The 27,113-nt window shown below is 42.1% G+C and overlaps 1 protein-coding gene and 1 pseudogene across 5 annotated transcripts in view; both read right to left on the reverse strand.

Moving 5' to 3' along the window:
* Pld5 (phospholipase D family member 5) overlaps nt 1–27,113 on the reverse strand; it is a 353,497-nt gene that overhangs the window by 14,619 nt on the left and 311,765 nt on the right. For all 5 annotated transcript variants that reach the window (XM_021158929.3, XM_021158940.3, XM_029483515.2 and 2 more), the window contains 2 exons: nt 22,075–22,272; nt 6,826–6,962 (listed from right to left, as the gene is read on the reverse strand). In XM_021158929.3, the coding sequence (XP_021014588.1) occupies nt 6,826–6,962; nt 22,075–22,272 (335 nt within the window). The remainder of the gene's footprint in view (nt 1–6,825; nt 6,963–22,074; nt 22,273–27,113) is intronic.
* On the reverse strand, nt 379–1,082 carry LOC110291694 (RNA-binding protein 8A pseudogene; annotated as a pseudogene).

A 27,113-nucleotide genomic window follows, 5' to 3' on the forward strand; every position in this document is an offset into this window, starting at 1 on the left:
ATGATAAAAGATACGTAATTTCAATTCATCTGAATTTGTTAACATTTAAAAACATATTTTGAGTAAATAGACTTACATCACATTCTTCTTTCCCTTTTGTACCCCAACTCCTCCTGGAGAGCCTCCCTTCTAAACCTGCAATACCTTTTGTTTTTTTATCATATTCTTTAAAATTTATAAAATATTGTAACAATAAAAATGAGTAGTACAAAAGTTGTTTGATATAAAACAAAAATCAATTGAACAGTCTTATGTAGATGTTTATCTACAGCAATACTGAAAATACATACGTTTTTCTCAATATACATTTTAAATAACTCCAAGTATACTAACTGTATGATATTTTAAAATAATATATCACTATTAGTTTTTTTTCTTTTTTAGAAAACAAAATGGAACATTTATTTTTTTCTAAAACTCAAAAGCAATGCCAAGTAGATAGGGTAAGAAATTAAATATAAACACAAGGTCCACCCTAGCCCTGTTTATCCAAGGCAGCATAACCAAATGGACTTGTAGAGAGACCACCCAGTCAACAGAGGATTTATCAACGGCGTCTCCGGTCTGGACTCCTGCTTCGTCTTCGGCCTCTTCTCCTTTTGCCCTTTGGTGGTCCACGAACAAAACACCAGTCAACACTGATTGGCTGTCCCATCAAATCTTGACCATTTAGTCCTTCCATGGCAGCCTGAGCCTCTTTGTATGTTTCATATTCAACTAGAATATACCCCTTCAAGTATCCCGTGCGCCTGTCCAAATTAAGGTGGATATTTTTTATTTCCCCATATTCAGCGAATTTGTCATGGATATCTTCTTCAGTGGCTTCTTCGTGGACTCCAGTGACAAAGAGAATCCAACCTTCAACAGAGCGCTGTGGTCCAGGTTCATCGCCGTCCTGCTTCACACTATCGTAATCCTCCTGCATCCGAGCTCGGGACCCCTCTTGGGAGCCAAAGCCGCGGCCCTTCCGTTTCTTCGCTTTTTCTTTTAGTTTGCGGATGCTTTCGTCCCCATCCTCATCCATGGCAAAATCTTCGCCCCCTGCCTCGTGAAGATACAGCACGTCCGCCATCTTGCTTCTCTCGGCGCTTTCTGAGTCTCTAGAAGCTAAGCACCTCGGGAAAGGGCTGCAGTCCAGCTAATTGGAGAGTAACTAAATGTGTCCAGAAAGTCGAAGAATCTAGTAGTTGCTTAGTTCCACAAGGCTGGATGTCTCAGCTGGTCTAGAATCCGGAAAAAGTAGGCTCCAATGCCTGTGAAGAAACGGACTTAAGAGCAAGGCGAAGTGCAAGTTTCCTTCATCCGTGTTTTTATGTAGGCTTCAGCAAAAGGTGTGGCACAGGTTAAAGGTGTGTCTGCCCGCTTTAAGATTTAAGGAAAGCGCGGGGTGTGGTGGCACACGCCTTTAATCCCAGCATTTGGGAGGCAGAGGCAGCCTTTAATCCCAGCACTTGGGAGGCAGAGGCAGCCTTTAATCCCAACACTTGGGAGGCAGAGGCAGGCAGATTTCTGAGTTCGAGGCCAGCCTGGTCTACAGAGTGAGTTCCAGGACAGCCAGGACTACACAGAGAAAACCCTGTCTCCAAAAACAAAAACAAAAACAAAACAAAACAAACTAACAAACAAAAAAAGATTAAAGAAAAGCCTGTGTCTTCCTGCCTCAAGATGTGGCTCAGAGGTGTTCCTTCCTACCTAAAGTCTGGACTAGAGGTGGATCTACCCACACCACCACCAAACAGAAAATCACAGGTGTGCCCCTCATTTCTGGATTTGTAGTTCATTCCAGAGAGAGTCAGCCTGACAACCGAGAAGAACCATCACAGGTGTTTTTGGTTTTGTTTTCTTTTCAAGACAGGGTTTCTCTGTGCAGCCCTGGATGCCCTGGAACTCACTCTAGGTTTTTTGTTTTTGTTTTTGTTTTTTTTTTTAAATGAACACAGATAAAGTCTTTTTGTTTGTTTGTTTTGTTTTTAGTAGAGCTTAAAATCTTGGCGCTTAATGTGGTACAAACACAAAATAAGAACAGTTTTTGGACATTGGAGTTCACTGTAATAAGGTTGTACTTCAATGTCCCTCACATCACCAAAGGATTTTACCTCCATAGTAGCTAAGCTAAGAGTTGACAGTTCTGCTGTGCCAAGGAATGAATTGTAGGCACGATTTTTGGATACAGATTTCCTGCTACGGTCAAAGCTATTTGACTTGAGTGATTGTCATCATTCTCAGCCCACAGGGGACAGTTTACATTCATTTAAGAAGTGGTGTGTGTATTAAGATGGTCTATCCACGAAGTCATTCATCAACTGTTTCAATAAACAATAGTTCTGCTTGGAGGGTGGCACAGACTTTTCATTGGCTATGATGAATTTGAAAAGCATTCATCTCAGAAAAAGAGTAACTTATAGAGTCCTCTTCTTCAAAATTGATATAATAATTATAATTATCAAGCAAAGCCTTCAGCTTCACTCTTTGCTGTTCTCTTACAAGCTACCTCCCAAATTAATTGTCTACATTTAATTTGGCTGTATGAATAATTTTGAAATATGTAAGCTGTTCTGAAAAACCATAGTAGAATATAAAAACATCAAATAAACAATCCTACTAATACAGAGGCTAAGGAAGGAGAAGAATGATTTCAAGACTATTATGTGGCATACAGCAAGAGCCTGTCTTGTACAAACAAGCAGAAAGTGTGTATGGATTGGACAATATTGGACCTATTTCTCCCATTACCAAATTAGAGAGACCACGAGATGACAACTGACAAATTTCTAATTTCTCATATTTTTGAATTTCAATTGATTATGATATGTTGGTGATATTAATTTTCATATTAAGGAAAAGTGATTGTTACTTCCTGTTAATTGTCTTGTTAGAGGTGGAATTCTGTTTATGTGGGTTTGTTGAAAGATTACTTTCTTGCTTTTTCTAGAGTGTAGTTTCACTCCTTGTGTTGGTGTTTTCCATCTATTATTCTTTGTAGGGCTGGATTTGTGGAAAGATATTGTGTAAATTTGGTTTTGTCATGGAATATCTTTTTTTCTCTGTCTATGGTGATTGAGAGTTTTGCTGGATATAGTAGCCTGGGTTGACATTTGTGTTCTCTTAGGGTCTGTATGACATCTGCCCAGGATCTTCTAGCTTTCATAGTCTCTGCTGAGATCTGGTGTAATTCTGATAGGTCTGCCTTTATATGTTACCTGACCTTTTTCCCTTATTGCTTTTAAAATTCTTTCTTTGTTTGGTGCATTTGGTGTTTTGATTATTATGTGACAGATGGAATTTATTTTCTGGTCGCATCTATTTAGAGTTCTGTATGCTTCTTGTATGTTCATGGGTATCTCTTTCTTTAGGTTTGGGAAGTTTTCTTCTATAATTTAGTTGAAGATATTTACTGACCCTATAAATTGGTAATCTTCACTCTCTTTTATGGCTATTATCCTTAGGTTTGGACTTCTTATTATGTTTTGGGTTTACTGGATGTTTTGGGTTAGGAGCCTTTTGTTTTTTTTTACGTTTTCTTTCACTGTTGTGTCAATGTTTTCTATGGTATCTTCTGCACCTGAGATTCCCTCTTCTATCTTTTGTATTCTGTTGGTAATGCTTTTACATCTGTGACTTCTGATCTCTTTCCTAGGTTTTCTAACTCCAGGGTTGTCTCCCTTTATTGTTTCTAGTTCCATTTTTAGATCCTGAATGGTTCTGTTCCTTTCCTTTGCCTGTTTGATTGTGTTTTCCTGTAACTCTTTAAGGGATTTTTGTGTTTCTTCTTTAAGGGCTTGTATCTGTGTTCTCCTGTATTTCTTTAAGGGAGTTATTTATGTCCTTCTTAATGTCCTCTATCGTCATCATGAGAAGTGATTTTAAATCCAAATCTTACTTTTCTGGTGTGTTGGGGTAACCAGGACTTGCTATATGGTGGGAGAATTGGGTTCTGATGATGCCACATAACCTTGGTTTCCGTTGCTTATGTTCTTACCCTTGCCTCCTGCCATCTGGTTATCTCTAGTGCTACCTGGCCTGGCTATGTCTGGCTGGAGCCTGTCCTTCCTGTGATCCTGGATGTGTCAGAACTCCTCCAAGTTAAGCTGTCTCTGTGATCCTGTGATTCTGGGATTCTGGGATCCTGAGATCCTGCGTATGCCCGAGCTCCTGGGAGTCAAACTGCCTCTGGGATCCTGAGATCCTGGTGTGACCAAACTCCTGGGATCCTGTGATCCTCTGATCCTGGGCATGTTAGGGTGCCTGGAAGTGGAGCTGTCTCTGGGTGTTGTGGGGCTGGCTCCAGAGTTTGTGCCCAAGGTCTGCTCAGGGCTCTGGCCCAGACTGACTGGAAGGAACTTGTGCCATTGGTCTGGTGGAGTTCTTGCATGCCTGAGTCCCACCAGTACCAGTTACTCCCGGTGTTGGGGACAGATGTTGTGTCCTCCTCACCTCTGATCCTGGGCATGTTGGAGGCCCTGGGGTGGAGCTGCCTCTGGTTGTTGTGGGGTTGGCTGCGGAGTTTGCATCCAAAGTCTGGCTTTTATTTTATTTTTTAATATAATTAAAAAAAATAACATTTTAGTTAAGCATCCAAGGTAACAGGTTTCATTATGGCATCTTCATGCATATCTGCTGTCGTGACTTGCTTTTATTTCTTATTTTTGACCATCATTGTTGGTTTGTGATACTGGGGATAAACTCAGAACCTTGCAAAAGTTAGGCAAGGGCTCTCTGTCTGCTTCTGCTTTTTTTTTCCCCCTTTGCAGGATTTATTACTTCACTATGAGACTCTCTGTTACCCTGAAAGGCAGAACTTCTAACACCCTTTCCAACAGACAATGTATGTTTAGATCATTTCTGACTCAAGAGTTCATGACTTACCACCTTTCATTTAGGTATTCGGCATTGAAGAAACTAAATTTTAAGTCAAAGATATTAATTAGTTCTACAAACACACTGAATTCGCCTTTGAACATCCCTTTTTTTAGGGTTATATAAACACAAGGCCCGATTGATTTCTGAATAAAATGCATTCATACGATTGAGAAGAATGTAATTATAATCTGAGTCTAATCTCCGCATTTCTCTTTTGTTTAGAAAGCGGAGTATAAGTTTGATATTTTATTTTGTTTCCATCCACATCTGTGTAGGTAGCCCCAGTAAGCTTATTTATTTGCTGAGCTGGGTTTAGTGGAAGCTTTCTTTGGTTTGTTAAGTCTTACTATATTTGAGGTGAATAAATGTTTCTTTTTAAAAATTATTTTCTTTTTTTTTTTTTTTTTGGTTTTTCGAGACAGGGTTTCTCTTAATAGCTCTGGCTGTCCTGGAGCTCACTTTGTAGACCAGGCTGGCCTCGAACTCAGAAATCCGCCTGCCTCTGCCTCCCGAGTGCTGGGATTAAAGGCGTGCGCCACCACGCCCGGCTTAAAATTATTTTCTTAAGGTTACCACACAAAACAGTGAGTTGCATCATAGTATCTCCACACACAGTACCAGAAGTATTTAAATAACAGCAGGAATGATAAATAATTAAGAGGAGATTTCAGTTTGGCTCTGAAACATTTCAGTTTCTCTGGCTTTTTAACATTCTTTACATATTCCCCTAATTGTAAGATTTTAGTCTCTTTGAGACAAGTTTTCACCCTGTAGCCTAGCCTGGCTTTAAACTATCTTGAACTCATGAACCTCCTGTCTCAGCCTCCCAAGGTCTGTGGTTACAAGTGTGTATCATCACCCACCAACAACCTCCCACCCTATGGAAGACCTGGTTTGCCCATGGGAGGCCATGGGACAAAGTTTTAGTCTTGGCCATCATCATCCTAGAACTCCATAAACTTGCCCCCCGTCCTCCTTGGCCACAGGACAACCAGGCACCATGTGTTAGTTATGTTTCCAGAAGGAAGCAGACATCGAAAATTTAGGCTAGTGCCAAATAAACAAGAAACGAGAGGGGCATAAAAAGGAGGACAATGGGAAAGTGTGTGGGAAAATCCATGAACATTCAAAAGGCAGATAATATTTTAAAGTAGCTCTGTCTTAATAATGTGCTCTTACAGCTCAAAATGCTTTCCTGCTGTCATAAAGTGATGTTTTTTTCTGGCAGGCTTTTTGCAGTCTTGCAACCATTTGCATAAAGATGGTACATATTATGCACATGTGGGATTGGCAAGATGAAAAAGTATTCAGGTAATATTTGGCACACCTAATCATTTAAGCTAACTAAATGGCTATTTTGAAATTATAATTTTCAGGATGATGAAGGTCTTCATTTCGAAAACATGCATTTTGGAAAGCATTTCCTGGTTAAACTTAATTGTTGAATACACTGACAAGCACCCAAAGATCTGCCTTTACAGCAAGCAAGAGCGGGAATGCCTGGGCGTGGTTCCGCATTATGTGTGATTATTGTGCCTGGAGCTGTGTAGTATCTTCTGTCCCTGAATCATTTCCAAGTTACTGTGTGATCAAACAGGAACTGAGAAGCTACCCACTGTAAAGATAGCCTTCTCATTCAGAAGGGCCCGCTCTCTGAAAGCATGTGTTTTAAACCCCCTTCACCTTCGCATTGAGAGCACAGAAGGATACGATTTTCTATTAATTACCCAAACCTTTTTTCTGAGACTGTTCCTGTGATTGTGGGATAACCTAGTGACGCACTCCTGTAGCGTGAGACTCTGAGTATTTAAATTGGACCCGCTAGGGGAAGAAAGGCATGATGGGAAAACTGCAGATGCACACGAGGCGCACTGGAAGAGAGTGTGCTCTTCCTGATACAGCCTGACAGCATCTCAGAGCCCAGAGGCCGGAGGACCACACGGTACAGGTCGGAAAGTCCCTGACCTTTTGCTGCTCGTGCTGGAGATAGGCAGGTAGTCGGTGACCGCAATGTACACGTACTGTTTGGCATCGTCAATCACGCTGTAGATGGCATCGATGTCAAAGCTTCTGTTTTTAGGGCAAAAGAGTTTGGGAGAGTTCTGTGAAAATACAAAGCCCAAGATGTTAGAGGTGAGCTGTAGGCATTTCAACATTAAAAACATTTGAAGTGTTTTTCATTTGTGTTGGTAGGTCTTGGTATATTGTTAACTACATGCTATTTCAACCCCCCATTTGGTTTCTTGATCAGATTACAACAAAGATACTTTGTGTTTTGTCAAAGCTGAGGCGGGATTTGTTTCAAGTCCTTGAAATCTGTCTCAAGAGGGGATTTTTGCTTCCAGTGCAGTTCTTGCTCCTTTGAGAGTAACCTACTTCAATCTTATTTGATTCTAGGACCCTCTTCCTGTTGTATGTGGCTGATGAATTTTCTAAAATATAATTTACAGACATATACACATATAGTAAGAAATTTATTCTAGAGTAGGGCCACAGGCCTCATCCGGCCGGATCAGTGCCTGGGTAGCAGGAGCTCGCAGGGTTGCCTGACACCCGCCAGCTACCCACGACCCCCGCCGCAGGATTTTGGGACTGCTGGTGAGTGGAACACAGCTTCTGCTCCAATCCAATTGCGCGGGACCTGAGACTGCATTAGTTAGGGAAGCAGAAACCGGCCTGAGTAGGGCCACAGGCCTCATCCAGCCGGATCAGTGCCGGGGTAGCAGGAGCTCGCAGGGTTGCCTGACACCCGCCAGCTACCCACGACCCCCGCCGCAGGATTTTGGGACTGCTGGTGAGTGGAACACAGCTTCTGCTCCAATCCAATTGCGCGGGACCTGAGACTGCATTAGTTAGGGAAGCAGAAACCAGCCTGAGTAGGGCCACAGGCCTCATCGAGCCGGATCAGTGCCGGGGTAGCAGGAGCTCGCAGGGTTGCCTGACACCCGCCAGCTACCCACGACCCCCGCCGCAGGATTTTGGGACTGCTGGTGAGTGGAACACAGCTTCTGCTCCAATCCAATTGCGCGGGACCTGAGACTGCATTAGTTAGGGAAGCAGAAACCGGCCTGAGTAGGGCCACAGGCCTCATCCGGCCTGATCAGTGCCGGGGTAGCGGAAGCGCAGGGTTGCCTGACACCCGCCAGCTACCCACGACCCCCGCCGCAGGATTTTGGGACTGCTGGTGAGTGGAACACAGCTTCTGCTCCAATCCAATTGCGCGGGACCTGAGACTGCATTAGTTAGGGAAGCAGAAACCGGCCTGAGTAGGGCCACAGGCCTCATCCAGCCGGATCAGTGCCTGGGTAGCAGGAGCTCGCAGGGTTGCCTGACACCCGCCAGCTACCCACGACCCCCGCCGCAGGATTTTGGGACTGCTGGTGAGTGGAACACAGCTTCTGCTCCAGTCCAATCACGCGGGACCTGAGACTGCTCTGGTTGGGGAGAGAGAAATCCGGCCTACATAGGGCCACAACCCTCTTCCAGTCAGAAAAGCACCTGGGCAGCTGGAGCGCAGGGTCTGCTGACACTCACCAGCTACCCACAACACCCACCACAGGATCTTAAGACTTCTGGAGAGTGGAACACAGCTTCTGCTCCAATCCAATTGCACGCGGGACCAGAGACTGCATTAGTTAGGGAAGCAGAAAAACGGCCTGAGTAGGACCACAGGCCTCTTCCGGCTGGACCAGCACCGGGGTACCATCAGCTACCCACGACCCCCGCCACAGGATTTAGAGACTGCTGGTGAGTGGAACACAGCTTCTGCTCCAATCTTTAAACAGTGACAACGATAACAACTAACCCCAGAGATTACCAGATGGCGAAAGGTAAACGTAATAATCTTACTAACAGAAACCAAGACCACCCACCATCATCAGAACCCAGCACCCCCACTTCGCCCAGTCCAGGGCACCCCAACACACCGGAAAAGTTAGACACGGATTTAAAAGCATATCTCCTGATGATGATAGAGGACTTCAAGAAGGATGTTAATAACACACTTAAAGAAATGCAGGAGAACACTGCTAAACAGGCAGAAGACAATAAAGAGGAAGCACAAAAATCCCTTAAAGAATTTCAGGAGAACACTGCTAAAGAGTTACAAATCCTTAAAGAAAAACACGATAACATAATCAAACAGGTAGAAGTCCTTAATGAAAAACAGGAAAACACATCCAAACAGATGATGGAAATGAACAAAACCATACTAGACCTAAAAAGGGAAGTAGACACAATAAAGAAAACCCAAAATGAGGCAACACTGGAGATAGAAACCCTAGGAAAGAAATCTGGAACCATAGATACGAGCATCAGCAACAGAATACAAGAGATGGAAGAGAGAATCTCAGGTGCAGAAGATTCCATAGAGAACATCGGCACAACAATCAAGGAAAATGTAAAATGCAAAAAGATCCTAACTCAAAACATCCAAGAAATACAGGACGCAATGAGAAGACCAAACCTACGGATAATAGGAGTGGATGAGAATGAAGATTTTCAACTCAAAGGACCAGCAAACATCTTCAACAAAATTATAGAAGAAAACTTCCCAAATCTAAAGAAAGAGATGCCCATGAACATACAAGAAGCCTACAGAACTCCAAATAGACTGGACCAGAAAAGAAATACCTCCCGACACATTATAATCAGAGCAACAAATGCTCTAAATAAAGATAGAATACTAAAAGCAGTAAGAGAAAAAGGCCAAGTAACATATAAAGGCAAGCCTATCAGAATTACACCAGATTTTTCACCAGAGACTATGAAAGCCAGAAGATCGTGGACGGATGTTATACAGACACTAAAAGAACACAAATTCCAGCCCAGGCTACTATACCCAGCCAAACTCTCAATTAACATAGATGGAGAAACCAAAGTATTCCACGACAAAACCAAATTCACACATTATCTCTCCACGAATCCAGCCCTTCAAAGGATAATAACAGAAAAAAACCAATACAAGGACAGGAACCACGCCCTAGAAACAACAAGAAGGTAATCCCTCAACAAACCTAAAAGAAGACAGCCACAAGAACAAAATGCCAACTTTAACAACAAAAATAACAGGAAACAACAATTACTTTTCCTTAATATCTCTTAATATCAATGGACTCAACTCCCCGATAAAAAGACATAGACTAACAAACTGGCTACACAAACAAGACCCAACATTTTGCTGCCTACAGGAAACTCATCTCAGAGAAAAGGATAGACACTACCTCAGAATGAAAGGCTGGAAAACAATTTTCCAAGCAAATGGCATGAAGAAACAAGCTGGAGTAGCCATTCTAATATCTGATAAGATTGACTTCCAACCCAAAGTCATTAAAAAAGACAGGGAGGGACACTTCATACTCATCAAAGGTAAAATCCTCCAAGAGGAACTATCAATCCTGAATATCTATGCTCCAAATACAAAGGCAGCCACATTCATTAAAGAAACTTTAGTAAAGCTCAAAGCACACATTGCACCTCATACAATAATAGTGGGAGACTTCAACACACCACTTTCACCAATGGACAGATCATGGAAACAGAAACTAAACAGGGACACAGTGAAACTAAGAGAAATTATGAATCAAATGGATCTGGCAGATATCTACAGAACATTCTATCCTAAAACAAAAGGATATACCTTCTTCTCAGCACCTCATGGTACCTTCTCCAAAATTGACCACATAATTGGTCACAAAGCAGGCCTCAACAGATATAAAAATATTGAAATTGTCCCATGCATCCTATCAGATCACCATGGCCTAAGGCTGATCTTCAATAACAGAATAAATAATAGAAAGCCAACCTTCACGTGGAAACTGAACAACACTCTTCTCAATGATACCTTGGTCAAGGAAGGAATAAAGAAAGAAATTAAGGACTTTTTAGAGTTCAATGAAAATGAAGCCACAACATACCCAAACTTATGGGACACAATGAAAGCATTTCTAAGAGGAAAACTCATAGCTCTGAGTGCCTCCAAAAGGAAACTAGAGAGAGCACACATTAGCAGCTTGACAACACACCTAAAAGCACTAGAACAAAAGGAAGCAAATTCACCCAAGAGGAGTAGACGGCAGGAAATAATCAAACTCAGGGGTGAAATCAACCAAGTGGAAACAAGAAAAACTATTCAAAGAATCAACCAATCAAGGAGCTGGTTCTTTGAGAAAATCAACAAGATAGATAAACCCTTAGCCAGACTCACTAGAGGGCACAGGGAAAGCATCCTAATTAACAAAATCAGAAATGAAAAAGGAGACATAACAACAGATCCTGAAGACATCCAAAACACCATCAGATCCTTCTACCAAAGGCTATACTCAACAAAACTGGAGAACCTGGATGAAATGGAGAAGTTCCTAGACAGATACCAGGTACCAAAGTTGAATCAAGATCAGGTTAATGATCTAAACAGCCCTATATCCCCCAAAGAAATAGAAGCAGTCATTAATAGTCTCCCAACTAAAAAAAGCCCAGGACCAGATGGGTTTAGTGCAGAGTTCTATCAGACCTTCAAAGAAGATCTAATCCCAGTTCTTCACAAACTATTCCACAAAATAGAAACAGAAGGTACTCTACCCAACTCATTCTATGAAGCCACAATTACTCTGATACCTAAACCACAAAAAGACCCAACAAAGATAGAAAACTTCAGACCAATATCCCTTATGAATATTGATGCAAAAATCCTCAATAAAGTTCTTGCTAACCGAATCCAAGAACACATCAAAACAATCATCCATCCTGACCAAGTAGGTTTCATCCCAGGGATGCAGGGATGGTTCAATATACGGAAATCCATCAACGTAATCCAGTATATAAACAAACTCAAAGACAAAAACCACATGGTCATCTCCTTAGATGCGGAAAAAGCATTTGACAAGATCCAACACCCATTCATGATAAAAGTCTTGGAAAGATCAGGAATTCAAGGCCCATACCTAAACATGATAAAAGCAATCTACAGCAAACCAGTAGCCAACATCAAAGTAAATGGTCAGAAGCTTGAAGCAATCCCTCTAAAATCAGGGACTAGACAAGGCTGTCCACTTTCTCCATACCTATTCAACATTGTACTTGAAGTCCTAGCCAGAGCAATTCGACAACAAAAGGAGATCAAAGGGATACAAATTGGAAAAGATGAAGTCAAAATATCACTTTTTGCAGATGATATGATAGTATATATAAGTGACCCTAAAAATTCCACCAGAGAACTCCTAAGCCTGATAAACAGCTTCGGTGAAGTAGCTGGATATAAAATTAACTCAAACAAATCAATGGCCTTTCTCTACACAAAGAATAAACAGGCTGAGAAAGAAATTAGGGAAACAACACCCTTCTCAATAGTCACAAATAATATAAAATATCTTGGCGTGACTCTAACTAAGGAAGTGAAAGATCTGTATAATAAAAACTTCAAGTCTCTGAAGAAAGAAATTATAGAAGATCTCAGAAGATGGAAAGATCTCCCATGCTCATGGATTGGCAGGATCAACATTGTAAAAATGGCTATCTTGCCAAAAGCAATCTACAGATTCAATGCAATCCCCATCAAAATTCCAAATCAATTCTTCAACGAATTAGAAAGTGCAATCTGCAAATTCATCTGGAATAACAAAAAACCTAGGATAGCAAAAACTCTTCTCAAGGATAAACGAACCTCTGGTGGAATCACCATGCCGGACCTAAAGCTCTACTACAGAGCAATTGTGATAAAAACTGCATGGTACTGGTATAGTGACAGACAAATAGACCAATGGAATAGAATTGAAGACCCAGAAATGAACCCACACACCTACGGTCACTTGATCTTCGACAAGGGAGCTAAAAACATCCAGTGGAAGAAAGACAGCATTTTCAACAAATGGTGCTGGCACAACTGGTTGTTAACATGTAGAAGAATGCGAATCGATCCATTCCTATCTCCTTGTACTAAGGTCAAGTCTAAGTGGATCAAGGAACTTCACATAAAACCAGAGACACTGAAACTTATAGAGGAGAAAGTGGGGAAAAGCCTTGAAGATATGGGCACAGGGGAAAAATTCCTGAATAGAACAGTAATGGCTTGTGCTGTAAGATCGAGAATTGACAAGTGGGACCTCATGAAACTACAAAGCTTCTGCAAGGCTAAAGACACCATCAATAAGACAAAAAAACCACCAACAGATTGGGAAAGGATCTTCACCTATCCTAAATCGGATAAGGGACTAATATCCAATATATATAAAGAACTCAAGAAGGTGGACTCCAGAAAGTCAAATAACCCCATTAAAAAATGGGGCTCAGAACTGAACAAAGAATTCTCACCTGAGGAATACCTAATGGCAGAGAAGCACCTGAGAAAATGTTCAACATCCTTAATCATCAGGGAAATGCAAATCAAAACAACCCTGAGATTCCACCTCACACCAGTCAGAATGGCTAAGATCAAAAATTCAGGTGACAGCAGATGCTGGCGAGGATGTGGAGAAAGAGGAACACTCCTCCATTGTTGGTGGGATTGCAAGCTTGTACAACCACTCTGGAAATCAGTCTGGCGGTTCCTCAGAAAATTGGACATAGTACTACCGGAGGATCCAGCAATACCTCTCCTGGGCATATATCCAGAAGATGTCCCAACCGGTAAAAAGGACACATGCTCCACTATGTTCATAGCAGCCCTATTTATAATAGCCAGAAGCTGGAAAGAACCCAGATGTCCCTCAACAGAGGAATGGATACAGAAATTATGGTACATTTACACAATGGAGTACTACTCAGCTATTAAAAAGAATGAATTTATGAAATTCCTAGCCAAATGGATGGACCTGGAGGGCATCATCTTGAGTGAAGTAACACAATCACAAAAGAACTCACACAATATGTATTCATTGATAAGTGGATATTAGCCCAAAACTTATGATACCCAAGATATAAGATACAATTTGATAAACGCATGAAACTCAAGAAGAATGAAGACCAAAGTGTGGACACTGTGCACCTTCTTAGAATTGGGAACAAAACACCCAGGGAAGGAGTTACAGAGACAAAGTTCGTAGCTGTGATGAAAGGATGGACCATTTAGAGACTGCTGTATCCAGGGATCCGTCCCATAATCAGCTTCTAAACGCTGACACCATTGCATACACTAGCAATATTTTGCTGAAAGGACCCAAATATAGCTGTCTCTTGTGAGATGATGCCGGGGCCTAGCAAACACAGGAGTGGATGTTCACAGTCAGCTATTGGATGTATCACAGGGCTCCCAATGGAGAAGCTAGAGAAAGTACCCAAGGAGCTAAAGGGATCTGCAACCCTATTGTTGGAACAACATAATGTACTAACCAGAACCCTGGAGCTCTTGTCTCTAGCTGCAAATGTATCGAAAGATGGCCTAGTCGGCCATCAATGGAAAGAGAGGCCCATTGGACTTGCAAACTTTATATGCCCCAATATAGGGGAATGCCAGGGCCAAAAGAATGGGAATGGGTGGGTAGGGAAGTGGGGGCCGCTATGGGGGACTTTTGGGATAGTATTGGAAATGTAATTGAGGAAAATATGTAATAAAATAAATAAATAAATAAATAAAAAAAAAGAAATTTATTCTAGAAGTCATTTCATCTGGGAAGTGATATTGGCTATAAAAACATTCCGACACAAGTTTTAAAATCTTATTTTTTTTATCCCTGGATCTTTCATAGGGTTAGGAAGAGGAGTGCTGGTTGTATAGAGTGCCATCAATAACCCTCCAAGGAAAACGGAAGTGACTGTGATGCCAGAATCCATCAAGAGAGACAGAGGACAAGGATATTCTGCCAGACATCAGCAAAATGAAAAAAGAGGAAAAATGATTCTGGGGGTATTTTTCATACATCTAAACTTCATATATATATATAGTCCTTAAGTAGAGTTAGTGTATATATATATAATCAAAAAGGCTACCTCTCTTGTCAATGTGATTCCAGACCATATGCTGCTTTCCCTTTCTTTTTTTATTTTTTTTTTGGTTTTTCGAGACAGGGTTTCTCTGTGTAGCCCTGGCTGTCCTGGAACTCACTTTGTATACCAGGCTGGCCCCGAACTCAGAAATCCAACTGCCTCTGCCTCCCAAGTGCTGGGATTAAAGGCGTGTGCCACCACACCTGGCGCTTTCCTTTTCTTATCATTTCCTCCTCCTTCCTTTATTCTCTCTGTCTTTCCATCCCTGGGCAGGTGGGAACCAGGGCTTTCCTTAGGCTAGGCCAGCACTTCACCACTGAGCTATATCCCCAGTCCCATCTTCACCATTTCAGTCATGTCCAACGGCATCAAGTGACTTGTACCATTGCACAACCCTTCCCACAATCCACCTCCAAAATTTGCTTCCTATCTTATTTAGCACATTCAGAGATATAATTGCCTGTGCTTGTCTCTCGTCAGCCAGACTGTTTCTAGCTTGATTTTAGGGGGTGTGCTTTATTCATTTTCCTATATCATTAGCATCATACATACACATGATTCAATTTCCTCAGCCTTGTTTGGTCTGTGCATGGCTCCGGGTGCCAGGGAACAGCTGAGGAACTTATCTCTGGAAAGGTCCCTGGGCTCTGAAATGTGTCAAAACACCCAGGGGTTTGTTTCAGTTAAGAACTTCCTGTGTTTTATCTTGGGGTCCTAAACTGGACATTGCTCTTGTAGAAAAGCACATTTTGGCGAGGGCTGGTTGGGGGCCACTGTGAGAGTGTTGGTGGTTTAGGCCAGACTTCACGCTCATATCCCAAGAACATCAGCACACCTTCTACCTTTAGTCTCCTTTCCTTCCCACCTTAGCCACCACCCACCTCTGCCCCCTTCATCTCCCTCTCTTCCTTCCTTCCTTCCTTCCTTCCTTCCTTCCTTCCTTCCTTCCTTCCTTCCTTCCTTCCTTCCTTCCTTCCTTCCTTTCATGAGACAGGGTCTCATTGTGTAACCTCAGCTGTCCTGGAAATCCCTCTGTAACCCAGGCTGACCTTGACTTTGTAGCAATCCTCCAGCCTCTTAAGTACTGGGATTACAGGTACCACCAGGCCTGGCTAGTTTGCTTCTCAATGGCGTTAATAAGAGTCTCACCGGTTTATACTGGTATCCTCTGAGGACTGAATAGGAGAAGAGTCTGTTCCCTGGTAGGGTCATAGGCATGCTGCTGCTCTATCAGAATATATTCCCAAGTGCCTGTCATACTCCGGGCTTAGGTCTAGGGGTGGCATATATCAGTGGTCAAGGTAAGCTCTGTGCATTGTAGAACCTCATTCCAGCACCTGCTATGTGGCACAGCTTCAGTTGAACGGATGCTTGATTATCTGCCAGCTCTTGGGCTGTGCTATTGGTTTTTTTGTACAGCTCCTATATGCTGCACCATGTACATATCATATCATATTATATGCTTAGTAAGGAGCTGTGAAATGAACATGAATGTATTTCATAAACCGATAAATGTCAAAAGTTTGTCTCATCCCAACCTTCCTCCCTTCCTAGTTGGAGTAGCTTCAGTCTATTTTTTTTCCTCAAACACACGTGGACACCTTTATTGGTGGTATTTATATGCCTTAGTCTTTCCTGAGGTCCCTTTGCCTAGCACAATGCCTTGGGTTTGGCAGGCGCTCACATTCGTTAAGGGAGGGAATGATTGTTTACACCAGTGTCTTTACGCCCAAGGTGGTGGTTCTACTTTACCAACAGTATGGATGTTCCTTAATATAGAACAGCACAAAAGAATGCTGTCCTGCTTGGCTAGAATGCCGACAAGTTTCCACTGTGCAGAGGTGGCTTCTATATTCCCCTCTGCATTCTAGAAAGAATGTGGTAAGTCTGGTTTTCAGTGTTTTTTTTTTTTTTTTTTAAATTTATTTTTTTATTAGGTATTTTCCTCCTTTACATTTTCAATGCTATCCCAAAAGTCCCCCATACCCACCCCGCCAATCCCCTACCCACCCACTCCCCCTTTTTGGCCCTGGGGTTCCCCTGTACTGGGGCATATAAAGTTTGCAAGTCCAATGGGCCTCTCTTTGCAGTGATGGCCGACTAGGCCATCTTTTGATACATATGCAGCTAGAGACAAGAGCTCCGGGGTACTGGTTAGTTCATATTGTTGTTCCACCTATAGGGTTGCAGTTCCCTTTAGCTCCTTGGGTAATTTCTCTAGCTCCTCCATTGGGGGCCGTGTGATCCATCCAATAGCTGACTGTGAGCATCCACTTCTGTGTTTGCTAGGCCCCGGCATAGTCTGACAAGAGACAGCTATATCTGGGTCCTTTCAGCAAAATCTTGCTAGTGTATGCAATGGTGTCAGCATTTGGAAGCTGATTATGGGATGGATCCCTGCATATGTCAATCACTAGATGGTCCATCCTTTCGTCACAGCTCCAAATTTTGTCTCTGTAACTCCTTCCATGGGTGTTTTGTTCCCAATTCTAAGAAGGGGCAAAGTGCCCACACTTTGGTCTTCGTTCTTCTTGAATTTCATGCGTTTAGCAAATTGTATCTTATATCTTGGGTATCCTAAGTTTCTGGGCTAATATCCACTTATCAGTGAGTACCTATTGTGCGAGTTCCTTTGTGATTGTGTTACCTCACTCAGGATGATGCCCTCCAGGTCCATCCATTTGCCTAGTTTCAGTGTTTCTTTATTCCACAGTTGAAGTAGAAGGCAACACTGCAGAGCCCAGTTTATGTTTCAGCTGCCTTTTACCTCTCAAGAACGATTGAGGCACCCCATGTCTGGCTTAATCTAGGTTTTCTCTCGAATCAGTAAGTGCTACATGTATGCATATTTTATTTTGTACACTCATTCAGTATGCACTTTGTAGAGAATTTAGTAGGTTTCTGATACTTTATAATGGTGTTCTGGTATTTAGAAAGCTCACTCTATCTTTCTAGACTATACCCACTGAGATATAACCAAACACAGACTTAAAAAAAAAAAACCCTAATGGAGGAAAAGATTCACAAATCACCCTTCTGTTAAGGGCCACATATGGAGAATGTTTTGAACCTCCCCAGGAGGTCTCTCGGTGGACACTGAGTACAACTGAAAGATGCAATCAGCGCACAGTGATGTTTATGCCACACCCACCAGGATGTTAATGTGAGACAAAAATAATAAGTGTTGACAGGAACACAGCCACACTAAGGGTGGGACTTTAGAAGAGCACAACCCATTTGGAAAGCAAATGATCATCACTCAGCAATTCTATTTCTAAGAGTAACCCCCAAAGACCTGAAAAGAGGTCTTCAGATAGAGTCTTGGATAGGAGTGCTCACAGGGGCCATATGCACAGATCTAGAAGACAGAAACACTAAACACCTACCAACAGACAAACAAAATATGGCATATTTACAATACAATATTATTTAGCCAGAAAAAGGAACTACCTATAAATCTACAACCTTAGGCTAAAAACTTCTTGGAGAAAAAAAAAAAAGGTGAAAAAAAAAGTCACAAAAGACATTTTGTAATAACGTTGTATTTAGATAAAAATTCCCCCAGGGAGGGTACATACATGAAGGTCTGGGTTAGACCTTTCCGAGGCTGAGGGAGGGAAAAACAGGATGTAATTGCTTATGATTATAGGGGTTCCCTTATGGTGAAGAAAGCATTCTGAAATTTGAAAGTGTTGATGACTACAGAGCTTGTGGGCACACCAACTCTAAAAGGAATAAGTTCATGGTAACTAACTTGTATTTCAATAAAGATGCTAAAGTGTAAGTATTAAAGTAAAGTGGAAGCTTTAAGAAGGAATGTGGCATTTTTTTTCCCATGACAGATGTAAGTTCTTCTGAGTGTTTTCCCCTCTCAGGAGTACAGCCCAGTCTCTATGACAGATGGGCATTTGAATAGAGAAAGAACAAGAAATGAAGCCTACCTCACACCCAGATCAATATAAGCAGACTGCGAACAAACTAAGCTCTGTCCTAGAAAGCAAATGTAATTTTTTCAAATACATTAAGGTCTGTGAGAAGAAATCTACAAGACATAAATTATACAATCTCTCATTTCCACCTTCTGACTTCAGATACTCGATAATTACAATTATCTGGAACCCAGTCACTAGAAGTCATTTAGGTAATTCTAACCAAGTATCAATTTGTGGTTCAAGAGATAATGAAAAATAATCCCTATCTATAATCAAATTGGAAATTTGTATTTAACTGAGCTAAGTTATGAATGATCAAAACTCTATATTGTAACTGGAAATTGATATTTAATTGTGGTGATTTAGCAATGATCAAAACTGTAAATTTAGGGCTGAGAATTCTTCAAATCTTCAGATATTTTCTGCATGTGTTCAACTTAGTTTTGGGACTGCCAGCTTCCAAAAATATGAAGTACTATTTTAAGGTTTATTTTTTACAACAAATATATTGAACTTAAATTTGTTTGCCTTAGCATTTGCTTGGCAATTACTGAAAAAGCTATATATGTTCTGGAACTTTCCACTAATATCACTACCAATAAAGTCAACCTAATATTTATTTATTTACTGATTGATTGATTGATTGATTGCTGCTTTCAAAGCACTGAGTTGGATCCTGGAAATATCAATTATAAAGAGGATATGTAATTTTCAAAGCCTTACAGAATTATGGGGAAACCATCATGAACAAATAATTACAAAGTTTTGGTAAACACCAGGGTGAGAGCAAGGAGCCCAGTTATTATGGTAATACTTCTCTGAGATTTTTTTTAAATAGAGGTAAGACTTGATATTTACTCAAAACTAGGTTTATTTATGCATGTGTATACACATAGACAAATACATATACATATGTATGTACACACATATATTTAAACTGTATACAAGTGCGCTGGTCATTGTCAGTTTTATATAAAACTTAAACATATTTGGGAAGAGGGACTCTTTTCTTCTCCTATACCTCAGTCCTTTTTAATTTAGAGGGAGATGATTTTGATCTAACCTTGCTATAGCTACCACAGATTGCCCTGGGCCTTTAGTTAAACCCTTTGAAATGGCAAAGCCTTTTGATTTGTTTGTTTGTTTGTTGTATTTTGAGACCTTACTAAGATTCACTCCTTAAATTCAAGCTATATGATTGCCCAAAGCATTGCTCATTTGTTAATTTATTTCTTGTTGCCTCTCATCTAGTTTTCTGGATCCCTTGCTTGAGGCATCCTGTTACCTTGTTCCCCATTGCTGCTTCTGTACAATGGGAATTCACTCAGCCTTCTGGTACTATTGTTATTCTTAGGTGCAGTGGAAGTGCTTCTTCTAAAAGGCTCTATGTAGAGCTTCTACTTGCTACTGCTTTTAGGAGTTACAGAGACAATGTTTGGAGCAGAGAATGAAGGAATGACCATCCAGAAACTGCCCCTCCCGGGGATCCATCCCATAAACAACCACCAAACCCAAACAGTATTGTGGATGCCAACAAGAGCTTGCTGACAGGAGCCTGATATAGTTGTCTCCTGAGAGGCTCTGCCAGTGCCTGACTAATACAGAAGTGGATGCTCACAGTCATTCATTAGATGGAGCACAGGGTCCCCAATGAAGGGTCTAGAGAAAGTACTCAAGGAACTGAAGGTGTTTGCAGCCTCCTAGGAGGAGCAACAATATGAATTAACCAGTACCCCCAGAGCTTCCTGGGACTAAACCACCAATCCAAGAAAACACCTGGAGGGACTCGTGGCTCTAGCTGCATATATAGCAGAGGATGGCCTAGTTGGTCATCAATGGGAGAAGGTTCTAGACCCCAGTAGAGGGGAATGCCAGGTCCAGGAAGCAGGACTGGGTGGGTTGGTGAGCAAGGGGTGGGGGTGGAGGAAGGGATAGGATTTTTCAGAGGGGAAACTAGGGAAGGGGATAACATTTGAAATGTAAATAAAGAAAATATCTAATAAAGATAAAGGAAAAAAAAGATGGCGGTGGTGGTGGTGATGGTTTCTACTAAGAAATTAAAACTTTTTGAAGACAAAAAAAGTCTCACTGCTCCATTCAAATCCTTCATATCCATTTTCTGTTCTTCACATTTATGTGATATTTTTTATTTTAGACAAACAACTTCAACCTTCTCTTGACCATCTTGTAGTGTCTTTTGAATATTCAGGTCATGTGTACTTTCATTTGAAAAGGTAAAGAGGATGTCGTTTTCTACTCTCAGGTAAATGCTCTTGGGTACATAAGGGTCCTTGGCATGAGCATCCTGGTATCTCTACAGGGACAGAGAACAACAGTCACTTGGGAACATGGTCTAGAGAATACTTACTAAGCATGAGATTATGACCCAGGTCAGACTGGTGAAGCCCCACCCTAGATTCTGTGGGTCAGATCCAGGGTGACTTTGGGGGCCTATAAATCTGCACTGTAAAATGCTCCCTAGCTAATTCTTAGTTGTTCTAGAATTTGGAGACCAGGGTTGGAGGCCCAGGTATACACATTATATACACATTCCCAGTTCCTAGTGACAGCGTGACCAGATGGGTAGTGGGGTTGTTGGGGCAGGGGGGTGAGGATACGGTGTTAGTCTTCATCAAAGTCAGAGAAGCCTCAGACATCAGGGGTGGCTTTGTGCTGGCCTGCTCTAAGCATCAGTACTGGCTTTGTATGTTTTACATATTGGGTTACCTCAGATTTGTCTTACCAGGGATCTACTGTTAGATACATCTGGAAATCACAGATAAAGGGCTTATCAGCTTAGGTATCCATCAGCCCAGGAAGCTCAGGCCTCCGTGGTGTTTCCTATGTCATGGACTTTGTGCCACCGGAAGTTTTTAGTGTCTTCTTTATCACCCCACCCCCATAAGCTCAGGGAAGTTGCAAAAGAAAGTGCAGAAATATTTTAAGAGCCAGAGGTCAGTGGGGACTGTCAAGCAATAGTGTCTTCTGGATGTGACAGCGCTATTGTACTTATGAACTCACGTTACAATTGTGGTTGTTTGTAAGACATGCATGATTGACCCACCAGTCAACATTCCATGATGGGGGCAGGGTTTATAAGACACCACCCTTAGCTGAGACTATTGGCAGTTCGTGGTGTCCAGGGGAGGAAGGTTCAGTTTTCGAAACTTAAAGACCTTTGGTAGGCTGCCCTTCCTCTAGCCAATAATGGTCTTACCCATGGGCAGCGCTAACTGGAAAGGACAGAAAGAAATAGGCTATGAGGCTGGGATGTGAGGGAGCCTGAAGGAGTCAGAGAGGCCAGTAGACATAGCCTTTGGAGGACAAAAGTTGGGGAATGTAGCAGCGACGGGGCATGACTCACCGACACAAAGGCCTGTGACTTCGTTTCGTTCAATTGGAGCTGAAGCTTCTTCTCATTGTCATAGACTCCATAGAGTCTCTTGGACCAGGTCTGAGGGACTCTGCTCTTGAATTTTAATGAGCTATATAAAGCGAATATCCTTTGTAAATCTAGGACCAGGCAGCTGCAGTTGTAGAAGATGACACCGAGTTCTTTCATCTGTGAAATTAAAATCGAGAGCATCAACGTGGGATGCAATTGATGCTGTTATTTTTCAGAGAAAAAAATTCATAAGAATGCTATAGCAGAGACATCTTTTTATGCATTTTTTGTTACATGGAAGTATGTAGATAGAACCACATTATAGCATATAGAAGAAATGTATCCTAAAATGTTCATGTACAGGAATAGAACTTTTCCTCCCTTTTTGCATTTGGCCTTTTACAGAGACAATTTTACCAGCTACAGTTTTAATATTTGGCTTTTCATATTTTTTCCCTTCAACACCATTTTTAAATGAACAATTAAGCAGCAAGACAATGGCCCTCCATTGCAACATCACAGAATGGTTATCATCACAGATTCTGGAGCCAAGTTGCCTAGAAATTGGCCTCAGCTCTATAGAGCTGTGGTTTTAGGGTAATATACTTCATCTCTGGACCTCAGTGTCTTCTTCCATAAAGTGGAGGTAATCGTGTTAACTGCATAGCTGCAGTTGCTATGACAGACTGGCTAGTACACATAAGAACAGTGCTTACAATCATTAAAAAGTCTCAATGGGAGAAGAGGCACCTAACCTTTGACTCCAGGGAGGCCTGATGGGGGTCTGGGGGTGGGGTAGGCATACATCCTCTTGGAGACAGGAGGAATGGGATGAGGAACTATGGAAGGAGGTACCAGGAGGGAGGCAAAGGCTGCACTGTTAAAAATTAAACATAATAAAATAAATTACTTTGGAAAATAAAAGTACGGCACTTGCTACTCTCACTAAAAGCACACAGTAGACTATCACCCTGTACCGTAGAGTCCGCGGAGGTCATTCTTTGTTCCCATTTCTTCAGTGTAAGAGAAGGAAAGGGAAATCCAAACAGTTAAGTAAAATTACAAGCCAGAGAATGAATCAGTGGCAAGTTAACAATCGGACTACAGGTTTTGTGAGTGGTGGGTAGATGTACGAAGACTGCAATGGCTTTTTCTGAGTCTACAGTACCCTGTGAAAACTCTTCATTATATCTGAGTTACTCAAAGTAACATGTAAAAGTTTGACTGGAAAATAGCAGGCTGTGCCTGCTTTACATAACTTCAGCTCCCAGCTAAGGTTTGTTTGGGAGTCCTGAGCTACTGAGGAGCCATAGCCCAGAAATATGAAATTCCCTGCCTATCTATCTCTTTCTCCAGGAGAGACTGTCCACAGTGTAGGGATATGTATGCCATTGACCGCTAGGGATCCCAGTACAGCACACTATGGGAGCCTCTCTATGTTCATCTGTTCTGACTTGTCTTCATTATTCTAGGTCCACAACAACCACAAATTGATATATGGAGATTATTTAATCAGCTCAAGGACTTCTCTCTATTTTCTTGCTAATGCAAACAAAACAAAACAAAACAAAACAAAACAAAAAGAACATCCTTGAACATGTTCTTGTCTGTGTTTGTAGCAGTATTTCTTCAGTATTGAATATTACAGTCAGAGGAACAGATATATTAAGGTTAAGAAAATGAAAGGTTTAAGTGGGCAGGTGGCTCAGGAATATACAAAGACACCGATTCCACTGGACATCTAATCAGAGCTGAGTGGCTAGAGCAAAGAAGGAAGAGCAGAACAGATATGCAGCTCTAAGTGTGCACACATCTGTTTCTAGGCAACAGGGGCAGAACTAGAGGCTGAGGATATTGGGACCCAGGAACTTTTGGGCTGCGAGGAGCAGTTTGGTGTTTCTACTAAAGACCCTGGGGAGGCAGATAACAAGGAGAGGGATATTGTCAAGCTGTGATTTGGGGATTTTCCTTTGGCTATAATGTGGAGAGGAGGTGGAAAATGTGGGCAGCTGAAGTCAGGTGATTCAGTCCTCGGGCTTTGGCAATGTCTGACAGGGCAATTTCCATGTTCACATGTGTTTCCTGGTCTCAGAGATTTACAGAAACAACCCTTAGTAACAGTTTTAACTTTTTAAAAAATTATTTGTGTATGTGTATGTCTGCATGTGGGCATGTGTTTATGAGTGCAGATGCCTGAGGAGTCTAGAAGATATCAGATCTCCTGGACCTAAAGTTATAAGCAGTTGTGAGCCTCTCTGGCATAGGTGCTGGGAACCTATTCAGGTTCTCTGCAAGGTCAGCATGTACTCTTAACCATGGAGCCATCTCAGGCCAAAGCAACCCCTTTGTTAAAAAGCAAAATCTTCTGTTTTATACTTGTGTTCTTTTGTGAGTTTCACGAGCATCATCTGCATGCACTTCATGCAGAGGCCATAAGAGGGCATCAGCTCTCTGGGAACTGGAGTTACAGATGCTTGGGAACCATTATGGGGGTGTTGGAAACCAAACCTATGCAGGAGCAGTAAGACCTTTTGGCTGCTGAGACTGCTCTCCAGCACCTCACATTAACTCTTAAATATTTCTTGTGGCAAGTTAACTGTCTGCAGTGTCCTCAGAGATAAACACTGGTGTGTCTAACTGAGTGTGTAAGTAGCATGCCGTTATGTGTCTACAAGACACATTCACTGAGGACACCATCTGCTCCATTCAGTCCATGACTTAAAAAACACACCCTGTGTTAGGCTCTACACCACCACCTTGTTATAGGTGTTGGGAGCTTTGGCAGAGGAGAGATGGCTCACTGACCCATCGAAGGCCAGACTTTCTTAATGATGATTGAATGTCAGGCTTCTGGAAGTCTCCAGATGAGTCTCGGGTTAGCTTCACCAGGTGATCTCTCTATGACCGTCTTCAGCTTTGTTACTCCTGGGTGCCTGCACTTCGAAGACTGTTCAGTTAAATTCACATCTCAGGATCATCATCTGGTTAGAACAGGGCTTGTTTGCTTTTCAGACTGACAGTTATTTCAAGGGCCAGACAAGCACACAATAGACAATTTCTGACCAGCTACTGTTAGCGGGTCCTGAAGCTGGCACAGTTTCCATCTCTGCACGCACAGAAGAGAAATAACATGTATCACAAAATCATGATACACTCTAAAAATGAGCCTCACTGGAGATCATCAATTAGCTGTGTTTCCTCATATAGGTGTGATTAGGTGAGCAAAAGCCCGTCTCCATCAGAGATGGGGAAAAGGGAGGGAACCCAGTTGCCACTGAAATTAGGTAAGTTAATTAGGCTTGGGGTCTCACTGAGATCAGCAGACAGCACTGCTCTGCAGACTGAATGTACATCTCTCCATGGATTCTGCCGAGAAGCTCAGAGGGACTCTCCTGGGAAATCAGGCAGATAAAATAGACTTTTTCATAAGCTTGGATCACTACCATGTGACTTAACTCAGGGACAAGGAAGAATTGTTTTAGCATCGTGGCGCCTCAGTTCATTAGCTGTGTGACAGTAGACAAGCCTTCACTGAGAAAGAGAAAAGCCACCATGACACCCGAGCACTGGCTGGCATGCAATCCACAGCCAGGCCTTTGTGTCTCTGGCATCTGGTCCGAGCCCTCAGCTTGCTGTCAAACAGTATAGAACATTGTCTCAAACAAGGTCACTTTGTGTGCATTCATGGATGAAGCAAGCTAAAAGCAAGACTGAGTAATCATGACTGAACACACACACACACCACTTACACATGCAAATGTGAACATCATTCAAGCCATGAAAATGACCAAACATCCCTCAACCAAGCCGGCTCACTGGCTTATTTTCTACAGTTAGATGAAACTTACAAAGACTTCCAATCATAGAATCTCCATCCCCTCCCACCAGCATCCAATCATGAACAAAGCTTCCTCAAGCACTTCCCCAAACCACCCAACAGAAATCCCCAAACCATAACACATCCTAGAACCCCTTTCCCGAGATGCCTTACAAACTTCCCAACAGCTGGTTGTCTCCCTATTCCTGTTGGCCTTTGGCTGAGGGCAGTGGCACTACCTGGTTCCTACATCCATGTCATAGACTGTGAGTTCAGACAGGCCAGTGCAGCAGCAGAGTGTGCAGTGCTCCACAAGTTACTTCTGGACAAAGTTCTGGGTATCCAGTATCACTTTAGTTAAAGTGTCAAGTTGTTTGGCAGTAGTGTTGAGCTCCTCCAGGGGTAATGAACAAGTGAAAGCAGTAGTGATGCCCGTGACAAGCACATCTTCAGAAGGGTCTTGCCTGCTGGCACATAAAACCAAATAGTGCTCTTGAGATATTTCTGTCCCCTTTCTGTGATAGAGTTTGTCGTGAAATGTGTGCCACCACCCACTTTAATCTGGGTATCCGGTGAGTCTTCAAAGGAAAACGGGGACATTACATTAGGAGCATGAGATAAACGCGTTTATTTCATAGCACCACAATTGTGCGTGATATTTGTCCCGTTAGATATGATCAAGTGGAGGGAAGTGAGATTTTTAAACATTCTCAGCCCCCAACTCTCCTCACCCGATGCTCACTGTGAAGATACAAACGGGCACACTTTCTTTGTTCCTTCTAGAGTTTCTCTTACTGTAGCTTCTTTATTTCAATGACTAAGTTTAAGCAAAGCCTCGGCATCCCCTTCCCCCTGTTGTATGAACTATGGGGTGTTTCGGGAGCTCTTGTTTGCTCTGCCTAGACCCACTCTATCCTGGGACTTACTGACAGCTGTAGGATCTGAAGGCACAACGGAAAGCACAGCCCCATTTGCTCAAGATGCAGAGAACAAAACTTGAGAGGCATAAGCACATTTCTAGTTATATATTGCAATAATGTTTTTTCATTGCTGGGGCCAAATACCTGATGGGCAGTAAATCAAGGGAGTAGGGATTATCTGGGCTCTAGTCTATGGGGAAATGGTTAACTGTGGTAGGGAAAGATCCATAATTGGGATTAGCTTGGTCCTGAGTTGAGGGCTTCTGTAACTCACCTTCCTC

Source organism: Mus caroli, unplaced genomic scaffold (assembly GCF_978045245.1).
Source record: "Mus caroli unplaced genomic scaffold, Mus_caroli_1 scaffold_1, whole genome shotgun sequence".
Classification (NCBI taxonomy): Eukaryota; Metazoa; Chordata; class Mammalia; order Rodentia; family Muridae; genus Mus; species Mus caroli.